This window comes from Nothoprocta perdicaria, unplaced genomic scaffold (genome assembly GCF_003342845.1).
Source record: "Nothoprocta perdicaria isolate Ctin4 unplaced genomic scaffold, notPer1 scaffold_145, whole genome shotgun sequence".
Classification (NCBI taxonomy): Eukaryota; Metazoa; Chordata; class Aves; order Tinamiformes; family Tinamidae; genus Nothoprocta; species Nothoprocta perdicaria.
Window position 1 is genome coordinate 389,180 of NW_020454594.1, and position 20,070 is coordinate 409,249.

At 38.3% G+C, this 20,070-nt stretch overlaps 1 protein-coding gene across 6 annotated transcripts in view; it reads right to left on the bottom strand.

The window, feature by feature from the left end:
- Positions 1-379: 379 nt before the first annotated feature.
- Positions 380-20,070, bottom strand: part of AKAP11 (A-kinase anchoring protein 11) — a 30,870-nt gene continuing 11,179 nt past the window's right edge. Inside the window, exons 6-11 of one of the 6 annotated variants that reach the window (XM_026034492.1) lie at positions 15,089-19,736; positions 12,533-12,688; positions 9,089-9,172; positions 8,257-8,303; positions 6,775-6,935; positions 380-1,995 (exon numbers count right to left, since the gene is read on the bottom strand). In XM_026034492.1, the coding sequence (XP_025890277.1) occupies positions 1,849-1,995; positions 6,775-6,935; positions 8,257-8,303; positions 9,089-9,172; positions 12,533-12,688; positions 15,089-19,736 (5,243 nt within the window). In that variant the 3' untranslated portion in view covers positions 380-1,848. Of the gene's footprint in view, positions 1,996-6,774; positions 6,936-8,256; positions 8,307-9,088; positions 9,203-12,532; positions 12,689-15,088; positions 19,737-20,070 lie in introns of all 6 variants that reach the window. The other 5 variants (XM_026034491.1, XM_026034490.1, XM_026034489.1 and 2 more) reach the window with 5 other exon arrangements.

Here is a 20,070-nt window from a genome sequence, read left to right on the forward strand (position 1 = left end):
TTCCTACAGCAAGGCAGAACAACTTGTAATGTTTTCCATTCTTTCCTATTACATGGCATGTGTAGGTCTTTCAATCAGGGAAGCGATACATAAAGTGAAGTCATCAACTAGGAACATAATACAGAATTTTAAGTTAAAAGATTCGGGTTATATGTCCATACAGGTGATATTTCATAAAAATCGATACATATATAAATGTATACATGCGTGGACATGTGTACACACACATGTGTGCATCTAAAAACTTAAAAATTTATTTTGAAAGTTAAACTTTGGCAGGTTCAAGGCAGGACTCTTTTTCAAATCTAGATGATAAAGGAAGGACTAAAATATGCCAGGCCTCTGTAAAAATACCTTTAATGATCAGTGAGATGCCTTCCTCAAACAAAGGCACTGTAACAAGAGTGCTATTGAGCATGATATATTCTAATAATTTTGAAGGTGGGGCATGAGAATTCAATATATTCCACTAAAATTCACAAATAGTTAAGGACTCCATTTCTTGGGCTCTGATCCCAAGACAAGAGATTTACACGCCTATCCACAGTATATATTTATTTGAAACAGCTATTAAAATTCTTCTATTCACCCCAAATACGTGCCATTCCATAGTTTCCTTGCAAGTGATATGAAAAATCATATGAGGTGACAACGTTGTAAGTACTGGCAAGTGCCTTATTCTCTCAGAGGATTAAAAAATAATAAAAAAAAATCAAAAGCACTTTCAAACCACAGGATATGTAAAGATCCAGATTTCCTCTCCAATGAAAATGCAAGTCAGCAGCACTGGTACAAACCCTTAGACATGAGTCCTAAAAAGAATTGATTAAAAGTGCCTTAAAAAAAAAAAAAAGCAAAGGTAGTTAATGGGGAAAATTACTACAAATGGATTTCTTTTTTTTTTTTTTTTTATCTCTTAGTGAATCGTCTCTCTTCACCAGCTCTCAGGTGCTCATGGAGAAACACGGTTAAATTTTCAGTGAAGAAAATGTATATACGGAGGCAAACATAAACAAGCAGATAGGTCAGAAGATGGTGAATATTCTCAAGAAAAAGCTGTTTGCTACTTTTAACATTTGTGTGAGACAAACACACACATTTTTCGGACACAAAATTAATGTCATAGAAATACTTATACGCAAAAAGCTTTAGTAAGGGAAAAAGAAAAAGCCATTTTAACTCCATAGGCAAGCCCTGGCAAACCTTGCTGAAGCCAGATGAGGAGGCTACCACCAGCTACCCATTCTGCCCTGCTGCCAGCAGTCATCCCTCCACAGCAGTCAACAGAAGGGAAAACACATTTCAGCCTCAGTGATTTCAGTGCAGAATCAGGCCAAGTTAAACTTGACAAAGGCAACTATGGAGCGACTACGACAGGCTCCTTGGGCCTGTCCAGGTTTCCTGCTGCCAATGCTGCCCATGGGCAAACAACAAGAATTTCTTCAGGGTCTGCAGCAAGAGCTCCCTGTGTTAGTGCTACTGTGAATTTAAGCACAGCTCAAAGGAGGAAAGAGAGCTACCCCGGCACAGAGGAAAGCCTGAATATCACGGTGTCATCTCCCAGCTACTTGCACAGACAAGGTAGATCTTCATAAACTATTTCAATGGTCTGGACACAGCAGTAAATACAAGTGATGAGTGCGTGGACAACACACATTTTGGACTGGATAAACACATCATGTACACAGCATCACAAAGCACAGCACAGCTATTTGGACTTTCACCTCAAAGCCTTTTAAATGCTGACAATTACTACAACATTCATCAGCTAGGTTTTACATTACATATCCGTGTTGTTGTCTTTTAAAAGGGGAATGAAGCAAAGAATGTTGCATCTTTGGATTTTTTTCAGACGTTTTCCAGAAGCCAACCAACCAAAGACTTATTTAGGATTTGTTCCCTGTCAGATGCCTTCTCCATTATTTCGCAGTACTTCAGCACTGCCTGCAAGAGATCTCCCACTTTCCAATCTCTTTCTCGCAGTCTTCTGGAAAGCTGAAGGAGAAATGGCAGAAATAAAAGCAAATATTTATACTAGCACATCCGAATTAGGAGTTTTAGAAGTTCTTCTTGAAACATTAGCTCATAAGAGAACAACTGTAAAGAGTTAATCATTAATCCCACAGCTATAAAAACAAAAACTTCCTCAAAGATCAAGCATTTCTCTTTAGGGCAGTTTTCACAGAATTTTTTTCTGGAGGGAGTGACATTTTCAAATGATGTGGTACCACAGGTATGAGGGCTGTGGTTCATCAAGACTGTAAAAAACAGGAAATTCTGAACACAAGATTAAGACATTCGCTACCGCTCCCATCCCAATAATGCACATATAAAAAGACAAAACTCAGTCTTAATAAAAGGATGTGGATTTTGCTTTCACAACATATAGTGTGGTTTGGGTGGCACAGATGCTACCCTCAAAGGAAACAGTGTCTTCAGAGTTAGGAAATTATAGCATCTTAGGAGAGAGGGAAAGGTAAGGATTAAGTTCAACTACTACTTGGAAACAGAGGTCGGTGTAACTGAAAACAAAGTTTCACCAGGGGTTCAGGCAAGTAACTTTCCTTGATTACGTGTCAAGACTGGCTGTAAACAGGAGAAAACCTACCCTAAGTCATGGATGAATTTGTCCTTTTGCTTAAGAATGAAAACTTTTTTTTTTAAAGTAATTACATATATATTTGTGTATGTGTGTGTGCGCGCACGCATATACATATATATGTATTTTTTATATATATACATATTCTGAGCAGCTTTCTGAATAACTGTCAACACTGCATTTAATAAGAAATTCACACCATATTTACCGCACTTATTTCTGGAACTGTGGAATTTTATTGCTTTTTATAGTCTTCATCATGATTCAGTAAAATAGATCCCAATTTACCCAATAAAGAATTCTTAAGAACTCTATTAAATCTGTCAAAATGAGATACAAAAAATAATCTAAAGTGAAGAGAAAGACAATTTCACTCTGCTTCTTCTCCTAGGCAGTGTTGAGGCTGCAGCAGTGTCGATAAAGGCACAGTTAAAAATGGCACGGAGGGTGGACATATTTTAGTCTGTATTTTTAGCTGGAGAAGAGCCACTCTTAGAAAATATGTATAAACAGCAATTAACTTCTTATAGGACATACTTGAACAAGCTAAAAAAAAACGCAGACATCTAATGTTATAGCAAAGATACAGTCAATACTGAAATGTCTTTTCAGGGCAAAAGAACCCACATATATTCTACATAAGCATACTCCGAAAATAATTGAAATCTGAAATTGCTTTTGTGAAGTATTTGTGAAATTTAAAATATACCACAGGAAACAAAAGCTTCATTGTCAACAACACAGCTCTTTTGTAAAGAGCGACTGCTGGTTTATAAGAAAATGGCAATTAGTTATGTCAGAGAAGTACGGCTAATGTCCAAACACCCAATTAGTCAAATTTTACTGATTTTACAGTCTGATTTTACAAATCACATTAGAAGACACCGTCATGATTAGACGCACAGATCTGGCTTCACTGATCATGGTTATAATTTATAGTTCAAGGATCAATCCCCCGAATTCTTTTTCCGACTGATCCGTTTCCAACTAATAGGTAAGTGAAATACTGAAGTTTTTTCAAAACAGGTAAGATCTGATTAAAACTTGAGTATGTATGTATAACTTTACATTTACATTTATTTTAATCCAGACACTTGCATATCCCGAATGCCAGGTTTTCAGACGGTCACAAACTGTCTATTCCAAGGTAGAAGTTTCTTTAGCTCTCTATATATTCAAATATATTTCACTTCAAACATTAGGATTTATGCTATGCTGAACAGGACAGAGAGAAGTTCAATGCCTGGATAAGACTTCATGCCAAGTTTCAGCAGCTAGGACTTGGTCAGGTATGTGCTAGTGGTACGTTTGTCTTTTATACAGCATCATCCTCTCGTCACTGGGCGTAAGTTTTTCTTCTCCTCTGGAACCTACCAACTGCTTTCAGTAAAAATACTTGTTTTCAATGTGATCTACAGCCCAGACTCACTCCCCACATTGCTTAGGCACCTTAGCAAAAAAAACCCTTTGAGATGATCTGAAAAGAGCTGAGAGGGAGCAGCATCTGTAAGGGTCAGCTCGGGTTTGTTAGGCTGCAGTGCCCTCTGGAGGTGCCCGACTTTCCTCCTCACGGCGCCGGGAAAACAGCTCCGAACTCCAGAATCCCAACTCGGCCAGAGCTCACTGGGCCCAGGCTGGGAGAAGCTGAGACTTGTTTTGTACTACTCAGTCTTTCACCTTAATTAATACAATCATGAATGAAGACTCTATTTGCAAAATAAACTTATTACATTACAAAAATTCCTTCAGAAAATCCGCATTCTTTAAGCTTTAGATCTGATGATTTGTCTTCTTTTAAAGAAGAAAAAGTGATACCTACCTATGTCCTAATTTTTCTATACTAGGTCATTCAAACAGGAACAGTGTTTTAAAACCTAAATATTTTGTTTAAAACACCAAGAAATTATAAGATATGCCGAGTGAGACTGTCACCACATATATAAAGTTCTGGAGTTTGGGAATTTCTCACCATAAGCTACACTAAGTGGACAAGGACACAAATCTAAAAAGGCAGTATTAACACATTCTGATTGGGAAATCAGATAGCATAAAAAACAGATAATCCTTCCTACCCCTCCTCTCTCCAAAAAGGGAAAAATAACTTTAAAATAATTGCATTTGGAGAACTAAAATAAATAAAGCTAAGAGGATTAATTTATTACTTCCACATTTTAGGGACTACATGACTGAAGCCAGCTTTAACGTCCTGAATTATTTTTAGCTTTCAATTAATTATCAATTTATGTCTGAAGTCAAAGTAGAAAAATGTTACAATTTTAAGGCGCGCATGCACATCAGCCACTTCTGCTTTCTAGAGTGCTCTTTTCAGTATATTCTCTTTTTAGGGTAACTGGAAACTATTTCAGATATTAAGGCTGAGGGAGCTGGGCCTGTTCAGCCCAGAGAAGAGGAGGCTGAGGGGGGACCTGATCAGCGTGTATAAATACCTCAAGGGAGGCAGTGAGGAGGAGGGGGCGGCCTCTTTTCAGTGGTGGCCAGCGATAGGACTAGAGGAAATGGCCACAAGCTGAGGCACCAAAAGTTCCACGGGAACTTAAGGAAACACTTCTTGACAGTGGGGGTGACAGAGCCCTGGAACAGGCTGCCCAGACAGGTTGTGGAGTCTCCCCCTCTGGAGATCTTCCAAACCTCCTTGGATGCAGCCCTGTCTGGGTGACCCTGCGTGTGCAGTGGGGTTGGACTAGATGACCTCTGAGGTCCCTTCCAACCTTAAGCATTCTATGCTATATAGTAGCTAACAGCACCTTCCGGCATTGAGTCAAACATCAGCATCCCAACTCGGAAATCCAGTGAAGTTAGGCCTTGCAAAAGAAATAGACAGGAGTGGAGAAGGGGAACCTGCCATCTATTTTTTTTTGTCCAACACAATATTTGTATTTCACGATCATATGAGTCACAGGAGAGTTTACTGCTAAGTGTAACGTTTGCAACATTACAATTCACACAGAGCAGGCACAAAATGGACAGATCCACAGATGAAAAAAACCAGTCTTGCTAGGAGAATGGGTGTAGTCACTAAGGAAGACTCATTCGCATCTAACAAAAGAACTGAAATGGCCTTTGTTATACAATGCATACTAACGACATCATATTCAAAAGTCTCCTTTGCCCTTTTTCATTTATTTAGGCATCACAACATAGTATCTGATAAATTATTATTCCTAACAATCTCAAACTAGAGAGACAACTTCCACATGTGTTATCTGAGGTTTTTTTTTTGTTGTTTGTTTGTTTTTTTAACAACCAGGTATAAAAACCAGATTTCGTAGGCTTACTGAACACCACAGTGACATTTTTAAAGCACAGGATTCTGAAGAAATTAATAGTAATAAATTAGATTATGGTGTGCATCTCAGTGTGTTCATAACATAAAGGACTGAGTTCTACAGTTTTACAGGAACAACAAGTTTCTATTCTGTATTTGTGATAGAATTATTCCCCAGTGAGTATGTCTGACAAAATTTTGGCTCTCCTCTAAGCAACACTAATTGCTGAAACCTCTGATTTCTTCTTAGCTTCACTTTCATCATATATTAAATTCTATCTATAAAGCCAAAATAAACACTGCTAAAATGAAATAGCTTTTTGAGCCTTCTTTCTTTATAGTTTCAGCTGAAATCGCTTCCAGACAAAAACATATTTAAAACCAGATTTAATTAGAGGCTAAAATTTATCCTGTTAAGAAAATGTGTATTTGCAAGCAAAAAAACTTGAGACAGAACATCAGATTAAGTTAAAAATTCACTTGGATGAGCAAGTTCTGAAAATGACAAGATTCAATTTATAGACAATTAAAGCAAACACTATGTAAATAGTGCTTCAAAGAAATATTTTTTTTCCACAAGAACATTATAATTATATCTTTTATTTTTGGAGTAAGCCAAAGAAAACAAGTTGTGAAACAAGATATTAAAACACAGTGTTAATTCAGTTTTAATCAACACTGTATTATTTACGGTACACGCATAAACAGGCTGTTTCACTCTGCCTTCTCTGGATTTAAATAATGGTTTTCCTCAACAGCAATTTTTTTCCTTATTATTGTGTAGCAAATAGAGCAGAAATAGCTGATGTATTACAGGAAATCAAAATTAATATTTGGCATAATAAGGTAAATCCTTTTCCTCCCCACTCTCCAAACACCAAGTACTTACAAAGGCAAATTCCCTTGCAGCAGTGTCATAGAAATGAAGGGCAGCCACCTCTGTTTCAGAAGCCGCCAGCCACTGGAGCGCTGCTCTGAGCTGGGGATCCACTATATTTGGTTCCAGATCAACATTCATGATTGCTAATGTCCATCTTGCTTGCTCCACACCTAGCATTAAAAATAAAGTGATCAAATCCACAGCTCCAAGCTGTCATAAAAGAATTGCTATGTATCACTATTAGAGTATATTATCTTAAATATTTTAAGTTATATAGGTATTGAAGGGCAAATAACATCTAGATCCGATACATTCTGTTCTACTGTGCATGTGGAATTTATCCTATTTTCAGTTTAATTTCAACATCTGAAGATCAAAATGCTTTTGAACTTTAAGACAAGACTCCAAACGATAAGAACTTTAAATTAGTCTTTCAGAATGTGCTCAAACAGCAATAGGCTCCCACAGTGTGCTTCAAACAAACTGCTGTCTTTTTGTAATGCCTCCATCTACTAAATTTATTTTTTTCTGTATTTTTTCTGTACATTTTTTTTTCTGTACAAGATGAACTGATCAGATTGCTCCTGCTTTTTGAAAATACAGTGCTGTTGTTTACTGAGGCCTATCCCATTTCTTAGCACTTCTGCAGCATGAGTTCCAGAACTGAACACAGCACTCAACGAGTAGATGCAGGAATAACAAAGCACAGCTACAGCATCAGCATCATCTGTTCTCTATCTGCATTTTTTTATCCAGATATTACAATTGTCCTCTGTCACACAGTGGTAACCAACTAAGTATATGTGTAGGCCTCTCCAACTGCTTCTTGAAGCCACTACTTATAGAATGAAGGAGGACTTAACTCTTTAGAGACATAGAATATATTTGAAATAAAAGCATGTTTTAACGTGCCACTTAATCTTACTACTCTTCTAATTAACCTTATAAAATTCAAATACATAAGATATGCATTCCTACTTGATAAGCAAAAAATAAAATGATCTTTCTAGGAAGAAATGGATGAGAGAATTTACCTGGTGAATTGTCAACAAGAGTGCTTTTAATGGAAGATAGAATATTTTTCTAGAGACCCCCAATGTAATATATTAGAGCAGAACAAACCAATTACAAAAAATAGTGACACTTTTAGATGGGAAGCATTATGGTACCATATCAAATGTTTTCCAAAGAGATTTGGCCATGCATACAAATTTACACTTTCAACAAGCTGCTCAGCATTCCCTACCTTCCATCAAGAACACAGGTCAACTAAACATCACCACAACAAACATTTCCCCCAGGCTGGATATTTCTGAGTATTAAGAAGTGTTCAGAGGGTATTAATATGAGAATGTCTTCAGACTCTTAATTGACACATATTGTAATGGATAAAACAGTTGTCACCTTGCTTTACAGGCTAAGAATCATGAAAAATAATTAGCATAGAGTGCACAAAACAAAAACAACAGCCTATGTTGGAACTACTATTACCTTCTACAGCATCCTTGGAGTCTTCCTCTTTGTCTTCTGTTCCATCACTACTTCAAAAGTAAAACAAAAATTTTAATACAATCCACTACATTCACAATAAATGTAAATCAATTCTAACACTGTAAGGAAGGTTAATCAGTAAAGGACACGAAGATCAGGAAAGAATTAAGGGATGACCATGAAAAGCAGCTTTGCTTCTCACACCATTTCATGTTGTAAGTAGACTTGTCAGTAAGTTTAATAGATCGGCTCTTCAGGGAAGTAAGGGGAGGACAGAACAGGAGAAGAGTGTTAAGAAGATATAGTATGAAGATATTATTTTAAAATAAGACAAAGCCCTTGTTCTTATTTAAGGGAACAGTTCAGTTTTGTTTCACATGTTAAAAGGCTGAGCAGTCTTACGTCATGATTATGAATAGCTATAGGTTATTCCAAGCTGTATGTCGTAAGCGTTCTACAGAATTAATTGCCAAGCAATTGTGAAAGTTGCCACAAGCTAAAGGAAAACAAAACAAAAGAAATAAATAGAAATTCCAGAGGAAGCAGGCTCTAGTTTGCTAAAGTAAATCTAAAGACTTGTAAAATTGCAAGCAAGAACATGCATGAAAGGGACCCCTCATTTTGCAAGCAGAACACAGAACTTCAGTTTAGCATAGCGGAATTTATCCGATCAGTATGGATGAATTAATGAAAAAAATCATATTGTGATTAAATGAGAAGAGTGTGAATAATGTATCAGCATAAAAATGCACTGTATTCTTGTCTTCAAAAAATGATTTCATGCATTAATTATGAGGAATCCATCTGGTTTATATTTCTGGACTCAACCAACCTGTCTGATGTTGGAAAGGATAAATTCTCCTCATACAAATCCCCTTCTAAACCAAGACTGCTCCAGCTACTGCTGTTACCATTACTGCCAGGAGAAGAAGAGAACACAGCTGAACTAGAAAAGAACAAGAGCTCAAACTAGAACCTTAATTTTCCTCAGTGCTGTTTTGTCAAGATATATAATGCTAGAGCATTGAAACTTCCTAAACAGGTTTGCTGAAACAGAGTCCAAACATGAGTGTCAGGGCTATTCGGATCAGCAATTTGCACAAACAGGCAAAACTGGTAAGCTCTGTATGCAGCTCTAAGTATTAATTTGTACTCTTTAATTTTTCTAGATCTACTAACAGTAAATCTGTCTTTGAGCCTAAGTACACAGTTTTTTATTTATACCGGCTGAACAATTTCAACAGGTTTACTCATAGGAATATGCATTTTAAGTATAATATTTGCTTAAAGAATAGCCAAGAGTTCATGAAATTATATACTGTGAAGAGCTACACAAGGAAAATCCTTCTCTCTCTCATTACAAAAATCAAGTAGTGATCTACAGCAGTCTGATGAGTAGGAAATACTTTGGGGAGCACAAAAAAAAAAAAAAATCTGAGTACTCTTAAAGCTTTTTTAAAAAAATATTGTTATGAAACAGTGAAAACAAAGCTAGAAATATTAGCTCACAATTCATAAACATACTGAATTTATTCCACAACAATGCTCAAGTCAATGTAAAGAAATGAAAACTTGAACGTGTCCTTGCACTGGTACCTTCTAAGCATTAAAATTTACAGACACCTGGGCCTATGTACAATTCTCAGCTGATCACATCGTTAAAACTCCTGTTCCTCGATTTGATACCACCCCCCAGGTCAGCCCTGGGAACCTTCCAAGAGCAAAATGCCAAGAGAAGAGAGCCAGGCTTCTTAAAGAGGGCTGAAGGGATGGTATGACAAGCCATGAAGCAACTCCACAAAGCAGCTACTGCCAGGAGATGCTTTCAGATGTCTGTTCAGCTAAACGCTGTCTTTGACAGTTAAAGCTCTTTACTACTTGTTCCAATTGCAAGAGAAAATAGTCAAATTTGAAGGCACAAATATTGGAAGGGTGCACTTCAAGAGCCAGACATTTTTGAGAGGTAGCAAACAGTAGCATCAACATCCTCCGCTTTCCAGTTTGCCTGTCTGGATCCTAATTTCAACACAACAGCAGGTTAGCAAAATTGCAGTGTGATATATTCTAGAAGAAAAATAAAGCTCTGAATGCTTTATTTAGCACATTGTTGCTGTGGGTTATTTACAACAAATGTGCTAAGAACAGGTTGTTCTGTCATTACTAGTGGGGGGAAAAAAAAAGCAGAAAATTTAAAGAGCAGAAGTATTCAAAGAAACTATTTTGGTTCTAGAACGGCAGCAATACTAATAAAACGCAAAAAATTAAAAGAAAAAGCTAATGGCAGCTACTTCTACCAAGATTTCATAATTACCTGCTACAACCGTATGGAAAAAGCAGAATTATTTATAAGAACATTTCTCAAGCTACTGTACAAGACTATCATAGTATACATAAAGTATTAACATCAAATTTGATTCTTACATATGTTCTGTACATGTACATTAATATCCATGATTTGCACTCGGTCACTGTTTGCTTGAAAAGTTTCGATACATAACATAAATGCAAGTAAAAGCTGCCCTAGATCCAAGATTAAATGTGTTGCAGAGAATGACCTCATACATGCACTGTTCTGACTAGAGAAAAATACACTCTTACAAAAGTCAAATTCACTCACATAATCAGATTTTTAATCATGTGCTTATAAGATACAGCAATGCTTGAGGGTATTTTTTTAACATGAACTTAATGTTTCTGTAAGAGACTGAACAAGCTTGAAAAAGTCTTGTAGCCACAGAGCAGACAACAGAGAGAGCAGGCCATTATAAAGCCTCTATAATGCTTCTTTCTGCTTTTCAACATAAATAAGCAAGAAAATTACCCCAAATAAGAACTTTCAGCCTATCAAGCGAGGCCAAACAAGCCTCGATACTGTATCATATGTATGTGAAACAGCACTCAGATCACGTGCTTTGAGATTTTGCCTTAGGTACAGGCAGACAGGGGGAAGAGGCCGGCTTGGGCTCTGAGCTCTAATCTGAACCAGGTGCTGATCCTCTGCAGAAGCCTACACCTAGGCAGTAACTGGGGAGGAAGCTTAAGACTAATTAGATTGCTAACATTAAGCATCTAACATCACACGTGTAAAACATCACACGTGTGAATACTCCTCAGTATAACTAACTTTATCAAATCCACTAAAGAACTTCGAGTGCTATTGCCATTCAGCACAAGAACCTAAACTCATCTCATGCTGATAATCCTCTCCAAGTTGTCTTGCTCCCTTGTTTATGGTTAGTCTAAGCCTCTATGAATTACAGTTTTCATAGAGATCTTTACTAATGCATCTCTTCTCAATCCAGAAGCTAACAGGGTAGATGGGGAGATCCCCCTTCTTGCCCCACATCCCCCTCCACAGGGCAGAAAACTTGTTTCTTAGGGGATTTTGGCACATTTTGGCACACAAAACATTGGCACAACAGGTCCTCCAATGCTTTTTTTTAATATATCTATATCCATCTATCTACATATATAGAAAATTTCTTTTCCATATAAGCACCAAATGACCTGTATTTTATTCACTCCTTGTAAGCACCAAAGATTCTTTTATATATATACTCTGGCTTTAATCACATGAGTCTGACTTGTCACTCATTCAACAGATGTTTAGTTTAAATAAATAGAAGACCAAGTCTCTTAACAAAATTATTCAGTTGTATCAGTGATAATGTATAATATTGGTTTGATTAAATTGCTTTCAATTAAGCAAAACATGAAGACACTACAGAATTTAAAGCGAAACGTTTCACTTTATAATTAATTTATTTCTATTTACATAAAGATTACTTCTGAATTTTCTTTAACATCTAGATGATGTTGGAAGTACTAAATAGTTGGCAAAAGGATAAAAAACAATAAAAAATGTAGAACTTACTACATAAAAGTGATACACTAATTATACAAAATTAAGCCTACTAATTCTTCCAATTTCCTGTATGCAGAATCCGGGGTTATAATTCTCCTTTTAATTTTCACTGGCAACAGCTGTAGATATTACAGATTTTTTTAATTCTTACTCTAATCCTTGCTGGTTATCAAGCAGCCCAAAGGAAGGGTTATATATATAGCAAGAAATTATATATAAAAAAAAAGTTACTATTCTGATCAGACTGTAAGTTCCAATACACCTGTAAGTTTTGCAGTAAATAAATATTCCACCAACATCAGTTAAAATGACTTAAAAATTCAACCTCCACAAAACTCTAATGTATGTCTTAAGCTCTGAGACAAACTAGATTAACTTTTAATTTTCAAAACTAGGCTAATTTATAGTTACCTGTCACTGAGATGAAGAAAACTGCTGCTCTCATCAGGATGTTCATCTTCAAAGCTTAGATTGGACCAGCTGCCAGTGCTATCATCACCAATGCTCAGATTCATCTGCTGGCTAACAATAGACTCAACTGAGTGAAATCCTTCTCTTCCTGTAGAGCTAAAGAAAAATTTAAGATTGAAAACATCACTCGAGCTGTATCTTATCTAAAGTAATTTAACACAGAACGACAGACTGGTTGAGGTTGGAAGGGACCCTCTGGAGATTATCTAGTCCAGCCCCCTGCTCCAGCAGGGACACCCAGAGCATGGGGCACAGGGCGGCATCCAGGTGGGTTTGGAAGACACCCAGAGAAGAAACACCAAAGACGATGAATTCTGGGGCGGGGGGAAATATATATATGTTAACTTGTACCCTACTTTCAAAGGAAGAAAGAAATGGAACAGTTTAATGAATTTCAAATTCCAGAAATTACATTTTGTAACATATGCACTTACCCTACTTAGACTTGGGATTGCCATTTGAAACTCAGTCACCAGAGGCAGGGAGTGGTACAAACAGCTCTCCTGGGTGGGCAATTATTTGTATATAGATAGTAAAGCTTCAGCATCTAGGTAGTTTACTCTTACAAACAGGTCAAGACACACTTTTCAAGTAGGAAAAATCAGCATTTCTGACCTTGTTTAGCTAAGGACAATTTGATTCTATCTCCTCCCTGCCTTTATTACAATCAGCTCACTACCAGTCATTTGTTATTGTAGACAGACTGCTTAGGAGCACACTGGTTTTTAAAATGCTGTAACTTTCCCACTTTTGAGAAGTATTTTTCCTGCAGATTCTTCCCCTAGGGAAGATTTTTTTTTATTTTTTTTTTTTTAAATCAGTTAAGCAAATATGCTCTGTAACAGATATTCTTTAGAAGACCAATCAAGATATCCAATTTGCTATCTTTAAAAAACATGTTATTTTTCATAAAGGCTTCAATCTGAGAACGAACCCATGTGCACAGACTTCTGGGGTCAAAGTCTAGTTATTGTGTAGATCAACGCTAGAAAGTTCAAGAAATTTTTTCCTACTACTACCATAAACAACAGTCATTTCAAGATTGTTTCATTCACTGTTTAAAAAGCCAACTTTGAGCACATCACACACAACACTTCCCCTCTGATGAAGCATGAATGTTTGCAGGTAATAATGTAACTTGTACCAAGTATTGTTTAATTGTTTAAAGCTCAGCTAATTTGGGCAATATAAATGTCATTTTTTCCATTTTTATTTATAGTTATATCAGTGCTAGCAGCATTTTTTTCCTCTGCACATGAGTAAGGTAGCTCAAGAAACACACACATTTTATATCACACTTTGAATGCCAACAAAAATGTATTAAAAAAAGGCATTCACACCCACCGTGACCTTTACATGACACTAAAAGCACATAAATACATTTTACTGCTCATCATGATGTCAATCTAGAAATGAGAAAATAAACCCATTGCCACTGCAAGGAATTTTCATGCAAACCAATGCAGGAAGTAACTGCTAGAAATTAGAAAAGTTAACAAGGTAGAGATTGTTCTTGAACCTGAAGAAGAGATTTCAAGTCATTCTGATCTCTGTGCAATCTGTCTGAAGAAACAGTTTGTTTTCCTCAGAGTTACTGTGGCACGTATTTCTTATCAAGAGGCTTACTAAAAGAAACAACCTGTTAGCTATTGCTGAAGATGCATCTGAGAGTCAGTTTCTGCTCTAGGATAGTACCAATATAATATTTTAGAAGCTAAAACACGTTGAGAAAGGTTTAGTTTTGTTTGGTTGTTTTTTTCCCCATCCAAGAAGCAAGTTTCATATTACAACGGAAAGCAAGCTTCATTTTCTAGTACCAAACACTGTTTTTCTAGTACAAATTGAAATCCCTGTATGGAACAAACCTGAACTCCGTCATGGTTCCCTAGTCAACAAAACATTTTATTCAGGTATAAAAGTCTCTACAGTAGATAAAAATAGCAGTCACTTGAAGTTGAAATTCCAATTATTAATCACCTACCAGATAATGCACATGCTGGTGTATATAGAAACTTTGGTGTTAAGATCTCGCAGGTGGAAAAAAGCGTTCCTCCTTCAAGACTAAATCATGCAACTATCACCACAGTAATACAAAGAACAAACATGCAGTATATAAAGTGTTTTCTTCAAATTACAATTTTTATATTTCTACATAAAGGATTTCTAAATGAAAGAAATTCTTCTGATCACAATCATTAATCAAACCTTCTCAATCAATCAATAATCATAGAGTCACAGAATCACAGAATCCTTAAGGCTGGAAGGGACCTTTTGAGATCATGCAGTCCAACCCCTCTGCACACGCAGGGACACTCAGAGCACAGGGCACAGGGTTGAGTCCAAGCAGGTTTTGAAGACCTCCAGAAAAGGAGATTCCACAACCTCTCTTGGCAACCCATTCCAGTGCTCTGTCACCCTGTCAAGAAATTTTCCTTAAGTTCCTTCTTTTCCTGGTACAGAATGCAAGAAATGAGGAAAAAAAAAAAAGAGTATTACCTTACGTTATCTGCCTGACCAATATTAGTCATAGCTGCTGTCATTATCTCAGTAGTAAGGCTCTCGGCAAAACTGACTCCGTCGTGCCCAATGCCACTGTCAGCCGCCAGGCTCGTGGTACTCAGTTCTCTCTCTGCTTTCTCAACTGCTGCAGCAACCACCTTGTCAGAAAGCACTGCCTTCTGCTCTACGTCAATATGAATTTTAGGAATATCAAGGGGAAACATTTTGGATTTTTGGCAGACACCGCCCACCCTAGAAGGGGGGAAATGCCTCGCTGCATGGGAGGGCTCTTGGGCAGGCAGGTGGGATGCGTTTTCTGCACAGTACTGATGTTCCTTCATACTGCAGCATCTGCAGACGGATCCGGAAAAGGGCGACAGCTGCTCGGTGTATGAGAGCCTATCCCCGTTTTTCCTGTGTTCAGCTGCCCGGAGAACAGCAGATTCTAAACTCATTTCTAGAGTATCATCTGCTACTTTCCTAGCATATTGTTCTATAGCTTGAATTATGCCCTCACTGTAGCCATTCTCATTTAAGCTGCCCGTGCTATGGTACAGCTTCTGCTTTGGGGAGAAGGGAAGAAATGTCCTAGAAAGTGTTGTTTTAACAAGGTCCCCTGGGATTTCATCCAATTCAGTCTTTTTATAGAGGCAGGAATCTGTTAAAGATTTCGGCAAGCACGTTCCCGACATTCTCAGTTTCCTCCTGACATCCCAAGTTATGCTCTGCGCAAGGGACTCGGAAAAGTGCAACAGCTCCGTGCGCTCCGCGCTCTGCGCGCGGCCGCCCCTTCTGCACGTGTGCTCTTCGCAGGCACGAGCGCAGCTTTTTGCTTGCTGTAGTGGATCTTTATTCATTATTTTGAAGAGCTCCAACCTACCATTTACCTCCGCGTTTTGCCCAGGCAGTATCTTTCTGCTGTACCTCAGTTTAGTTTTCCTAGCAGCCTGCTGCAGGCCCGACTTTATGGACCTGTAAACAAGCCTGCTGGCATACTGATCCACTAGCAACTCGGCATTGCCTCCTTCTCTTCTCAACACTCGAATTATATGATCTGCATACTCCTCGGTCACACTCTCACAGCTTGGGTATTTGGAAGTCAAGCCCATCATGCCCAGAGTTTGTGGTAGAGGAAACACAGAAGAATCCCTCTCCCCTGACCAGTGCTCCTGCCCTGGTGCCCACCGTTCTCTTGAACTGTCACCCTTATCTCCTCTTCTCAGATGAAGGCAATCCAGTTGGCAGTTCACCCGCTTCAGCCTCAGCAATTTGCAGTTCCTGGATTTCACCATTTTCTTGGCCTCGTTGATGACTTTCCCTGCCATATCACCTGCGTAATTCCACAGAGAATTGCAGGTCTCTTCTGGAATATCTACAAATGCAGCAGAGCCAGATCTTTTGTTTGGCATATTTGCTTTTTTATTGGCTTCACCTTCATTCGTTTTATCATCTAATTGGGAAGCAGCCATTTCAGTCGCCATCGAAATTATGTGACTAGCCAAGTGATCTGCATACTGTACTGTTTTTGCTGGATGTTCCTCTTTCTCAACTGGCATCTCCGAACAGTCTTCATCTTCGCTACTCTCCACTTCTTCGGAAAGCGACCGCATGAGTTTCAGCATAAACTCTTCTTTTTCCAGGGGATCAATCTCCGTTTCAGACAAGCCACTCACAGATGGATTGTATGGAGTAGAAGGTGGTGTTGCAGGTGCAAATTCCTTAGCTAATTCTCCCTTGAGTTTCTTGGATAACTTCCTCAGGTTCTTTTCAGAACTAGCTTGACATGGTACTAAGGGTGTTGGTGGGGGGGTACCAGGCATTGCACTGGTACTTCCATCCTTGATAGCTGATTTATCTTCCATCTGCAAAGCTTCTTCAGCACCAAACATAACTGGAAAGTTGCTGGAGTGGAGACAACAATCATCCTGCCTGCAAGTCACAGAGCCTGATGATATCTGAGTGTCTGGCTTTTTTGAGGGCTTATTTAAGTATTTTACTGAGCAGCTTCCTGTGTCAGTGAAGTCTTCTAGAACCTGCTTAGAAAAAGCCACAGAGGAACAACGTGGGGGTGAACTTGAAAGAAACCTCCGCCCTCTTTGCTCCTGCCAACTGTCTTTAGATTCTGAAGAACACTGAACAGAATGAGCTGGAATAAGAAGAGATTTAGATGGATTATTCAGAGGCATCTGTTGCTGCCCAAAAACTATAGGAATGTTATTTTGCTTCTCAGCCTCCTGCTTCATTACCACACTACTTGGTTCTTTTCTATTGTTATCTGCATGTGTCTGTGAGCCCAAATTATATACTAAATAATCAGAGGTGGTGGGAACCACACTGCTGCTTTCATCCACGGACTGTTTTATGATATACTTGGCCAAGTGGTCTGCAAACATGTTCTTGGGAAAGTCTTCACCAATACATTGCAAGTAAGGTTTTTTCTCTACTACTTTTCTTGTTAAAAGCCCTTTGTATTCTCCCACTGCTTTTGTGACCCTGGATGAAGTTATGGCTTCATAGGCTTCATTTACAATCATATCTACCATCGTTCCAGAGAAACTACTGATGCTTTTTGGCCCGCTTGTTAATTCTAAATTATTATTCATTCCAGATCTGTCATTTACTTGTTTGGTATCATTTTGGTTATGTAAAAGTGGTGGATTTTCTTCAGTACTTTGATTGGGGTCTGATGTTAGATATATATTTCTGAAAGAAGCAATTTCCTCCTCTTTTCTTCTAGTTGTACAAAGTGGATGAGTAGAGTCTTTGTACACTTTCATACTGTCATCAGAGTTTGAAGTAGCTTGTGTTTTTGCTCTATAAACATCAGAGGACATCTGATTTTGACAAAGAGCTCTTCCAGCTAAGGGCACAGGTATTGAACTTACAACACCAGAGGTACAAAATAAAGCTTGCTGCACTGTATATTCTTTCCTGGAATCTGTGGGATTTACTGCTGCTCTGTCATTACAGCTTGGAAAAGCTGTGGAAGTCTGTGTTGACTGTAAGGTACTTTCTGCACTCACGTATTTAATGTTGTCCATGGAAACACTAATGGCCGCTTGTGTTGTGAAGGTCACGTCAACCTGAGACAGTTCAATAAAAGCCTCTTGAATCACAGACTCGGACAAGTCTCTGGCATAAGATCTTACCACTTTATCTTCAAAATCAAACGATGAAGTCTGTGCAGTTGTAGGCGTTGATGGATAGGAAAACTGGCACACTTCCATGATTCCTTCAAAGACAAGCTCTTCGGCGAGCTCTGCTGCAAACCGCGCAACTGTGTTGGTAAATATTTGTTTCTTTACCTGCCGAAGCTCTTTCAAAGCCCCAGTTAGAGCTTCGCTCACCAGAAAGCCTGCCAGCCCGTTAATGGCGTGTTCCTTCAAGGAAAGCGCCCGCCGCCTTCCGATCTCATAAAATGCCATCTGAAAGACTGAAGAAGTCAACCTGGCAGCCAAATGGCAGAGCGCACTGGTGCATGAGGAAACACCTTTCTGCAAGTCTTTAAAAGCGTTGCCAAAACTTTTTTCAACCAATTCGGTTGCGAATTTTTGAATGCTATCTTTGATCATTAATGACTTGTTTTTCGATTGAGCTGGCTTATTTGGTTCCTTGCCAGTTTTCATTCTGGGATCTGTAGTTTGACCTTTCTCTCCTTTCGAAGCAATTCTGCTTTGTTTGGACTCCTTTTCTACACATACGTGTTCCGAGGAAGAATCGGAATGAAAAACAGAACCCAGTATTTCAAATGAAAAACTATCAGCGTATTCTGAGTAAGTATCATAGAGTGCATCAGGGTGGCTTTGCCCTGTTCCATCTCCACTCAAGTTCATCCGACAGAAACATTCAGAAGAACCACAGCTCCCTAGTGGACTGAAAGCTGAGGATCTTATAGGGCTGAACAAAGCCCCATTCTCTTCCCCTGACGTTTTAACCGGGCGAGGAGAATCTGGAACCTCAAAGATGCTGCTGTAGGGAGATTCTGGTTTACGAGGAGTTGGCTTCCTTACATTGGCTGGAAGGGTGGGACGATCAAACTTGAAATTTTGAGGATTCATTGCTACGTTTCCAGAACACAGATGCTTATGAGCAGTCCTTCTTTTCAGAGGAGGATTTCCTTGGACTGGATCCCTAATAACTTTACAAGTGTTTTCCAGGGCTTGCTCCAGTTCATCAAATTGATCAAAACTATCAAAAAACTCACTAACTTCTGAGTCTGAATCTTCTATGCCGTCTTTCACTACTGGAATTTTTGGCAGTTGAAGTTTTGCCTTCAAACTTTTCTGATACCCTTCTTCATCTAAGAAGATAATAGGGCTTGGGCTGGAGCAATCTGACTCAGAGGATTCTGCGGGAGAGGAGGAAAATAACGTTTTACGTAAAAAATTAACGCCTTGATCAGAGGGATTATAGGGCTTATAGAAACTCCGTTGTATCCAAGGATCAGAAATTGATGTTGTAACTGAATTTTTCACTGAGGACAGTTCCTTTAGTCCCAAAATATCAACCAAAGTAGAAGATCTAGCAGATGACTTCCGATGCACTGAACCCACAAGGATTTTTGAGTCAACAGCTTCCAAACATTGGGTGGGGATGGTCTGTGAAGCAACATCTCGATGATTTCGAGAACTAAAGCTGCTTGCCCCTAAAAAGATAAACAAAATAAAAAAGCTTTAAAAAATAAGCTTTAAAAAGTAAAAATTTCCACAGAAATGCACATTATTGAGGACAAATTGACAGTAATCACTAAGCATTTAATTGATGTAATACATTAGGTCATCTTTCACGATTAGGCTTTGAAAATGTAATAGTGATCCACTAGACAAGTCAAAATCATTAACAAAATCATGTACTTTTTAAGCATACATCATAGGTTCTACTTTATCTGGATCTGACACCACAACTGGAATCTTTGGTTTATTATTTGACAAACTACTGTTGTGAAAAGAAAAGCAAAGATGTAAATTTACATTTGTATT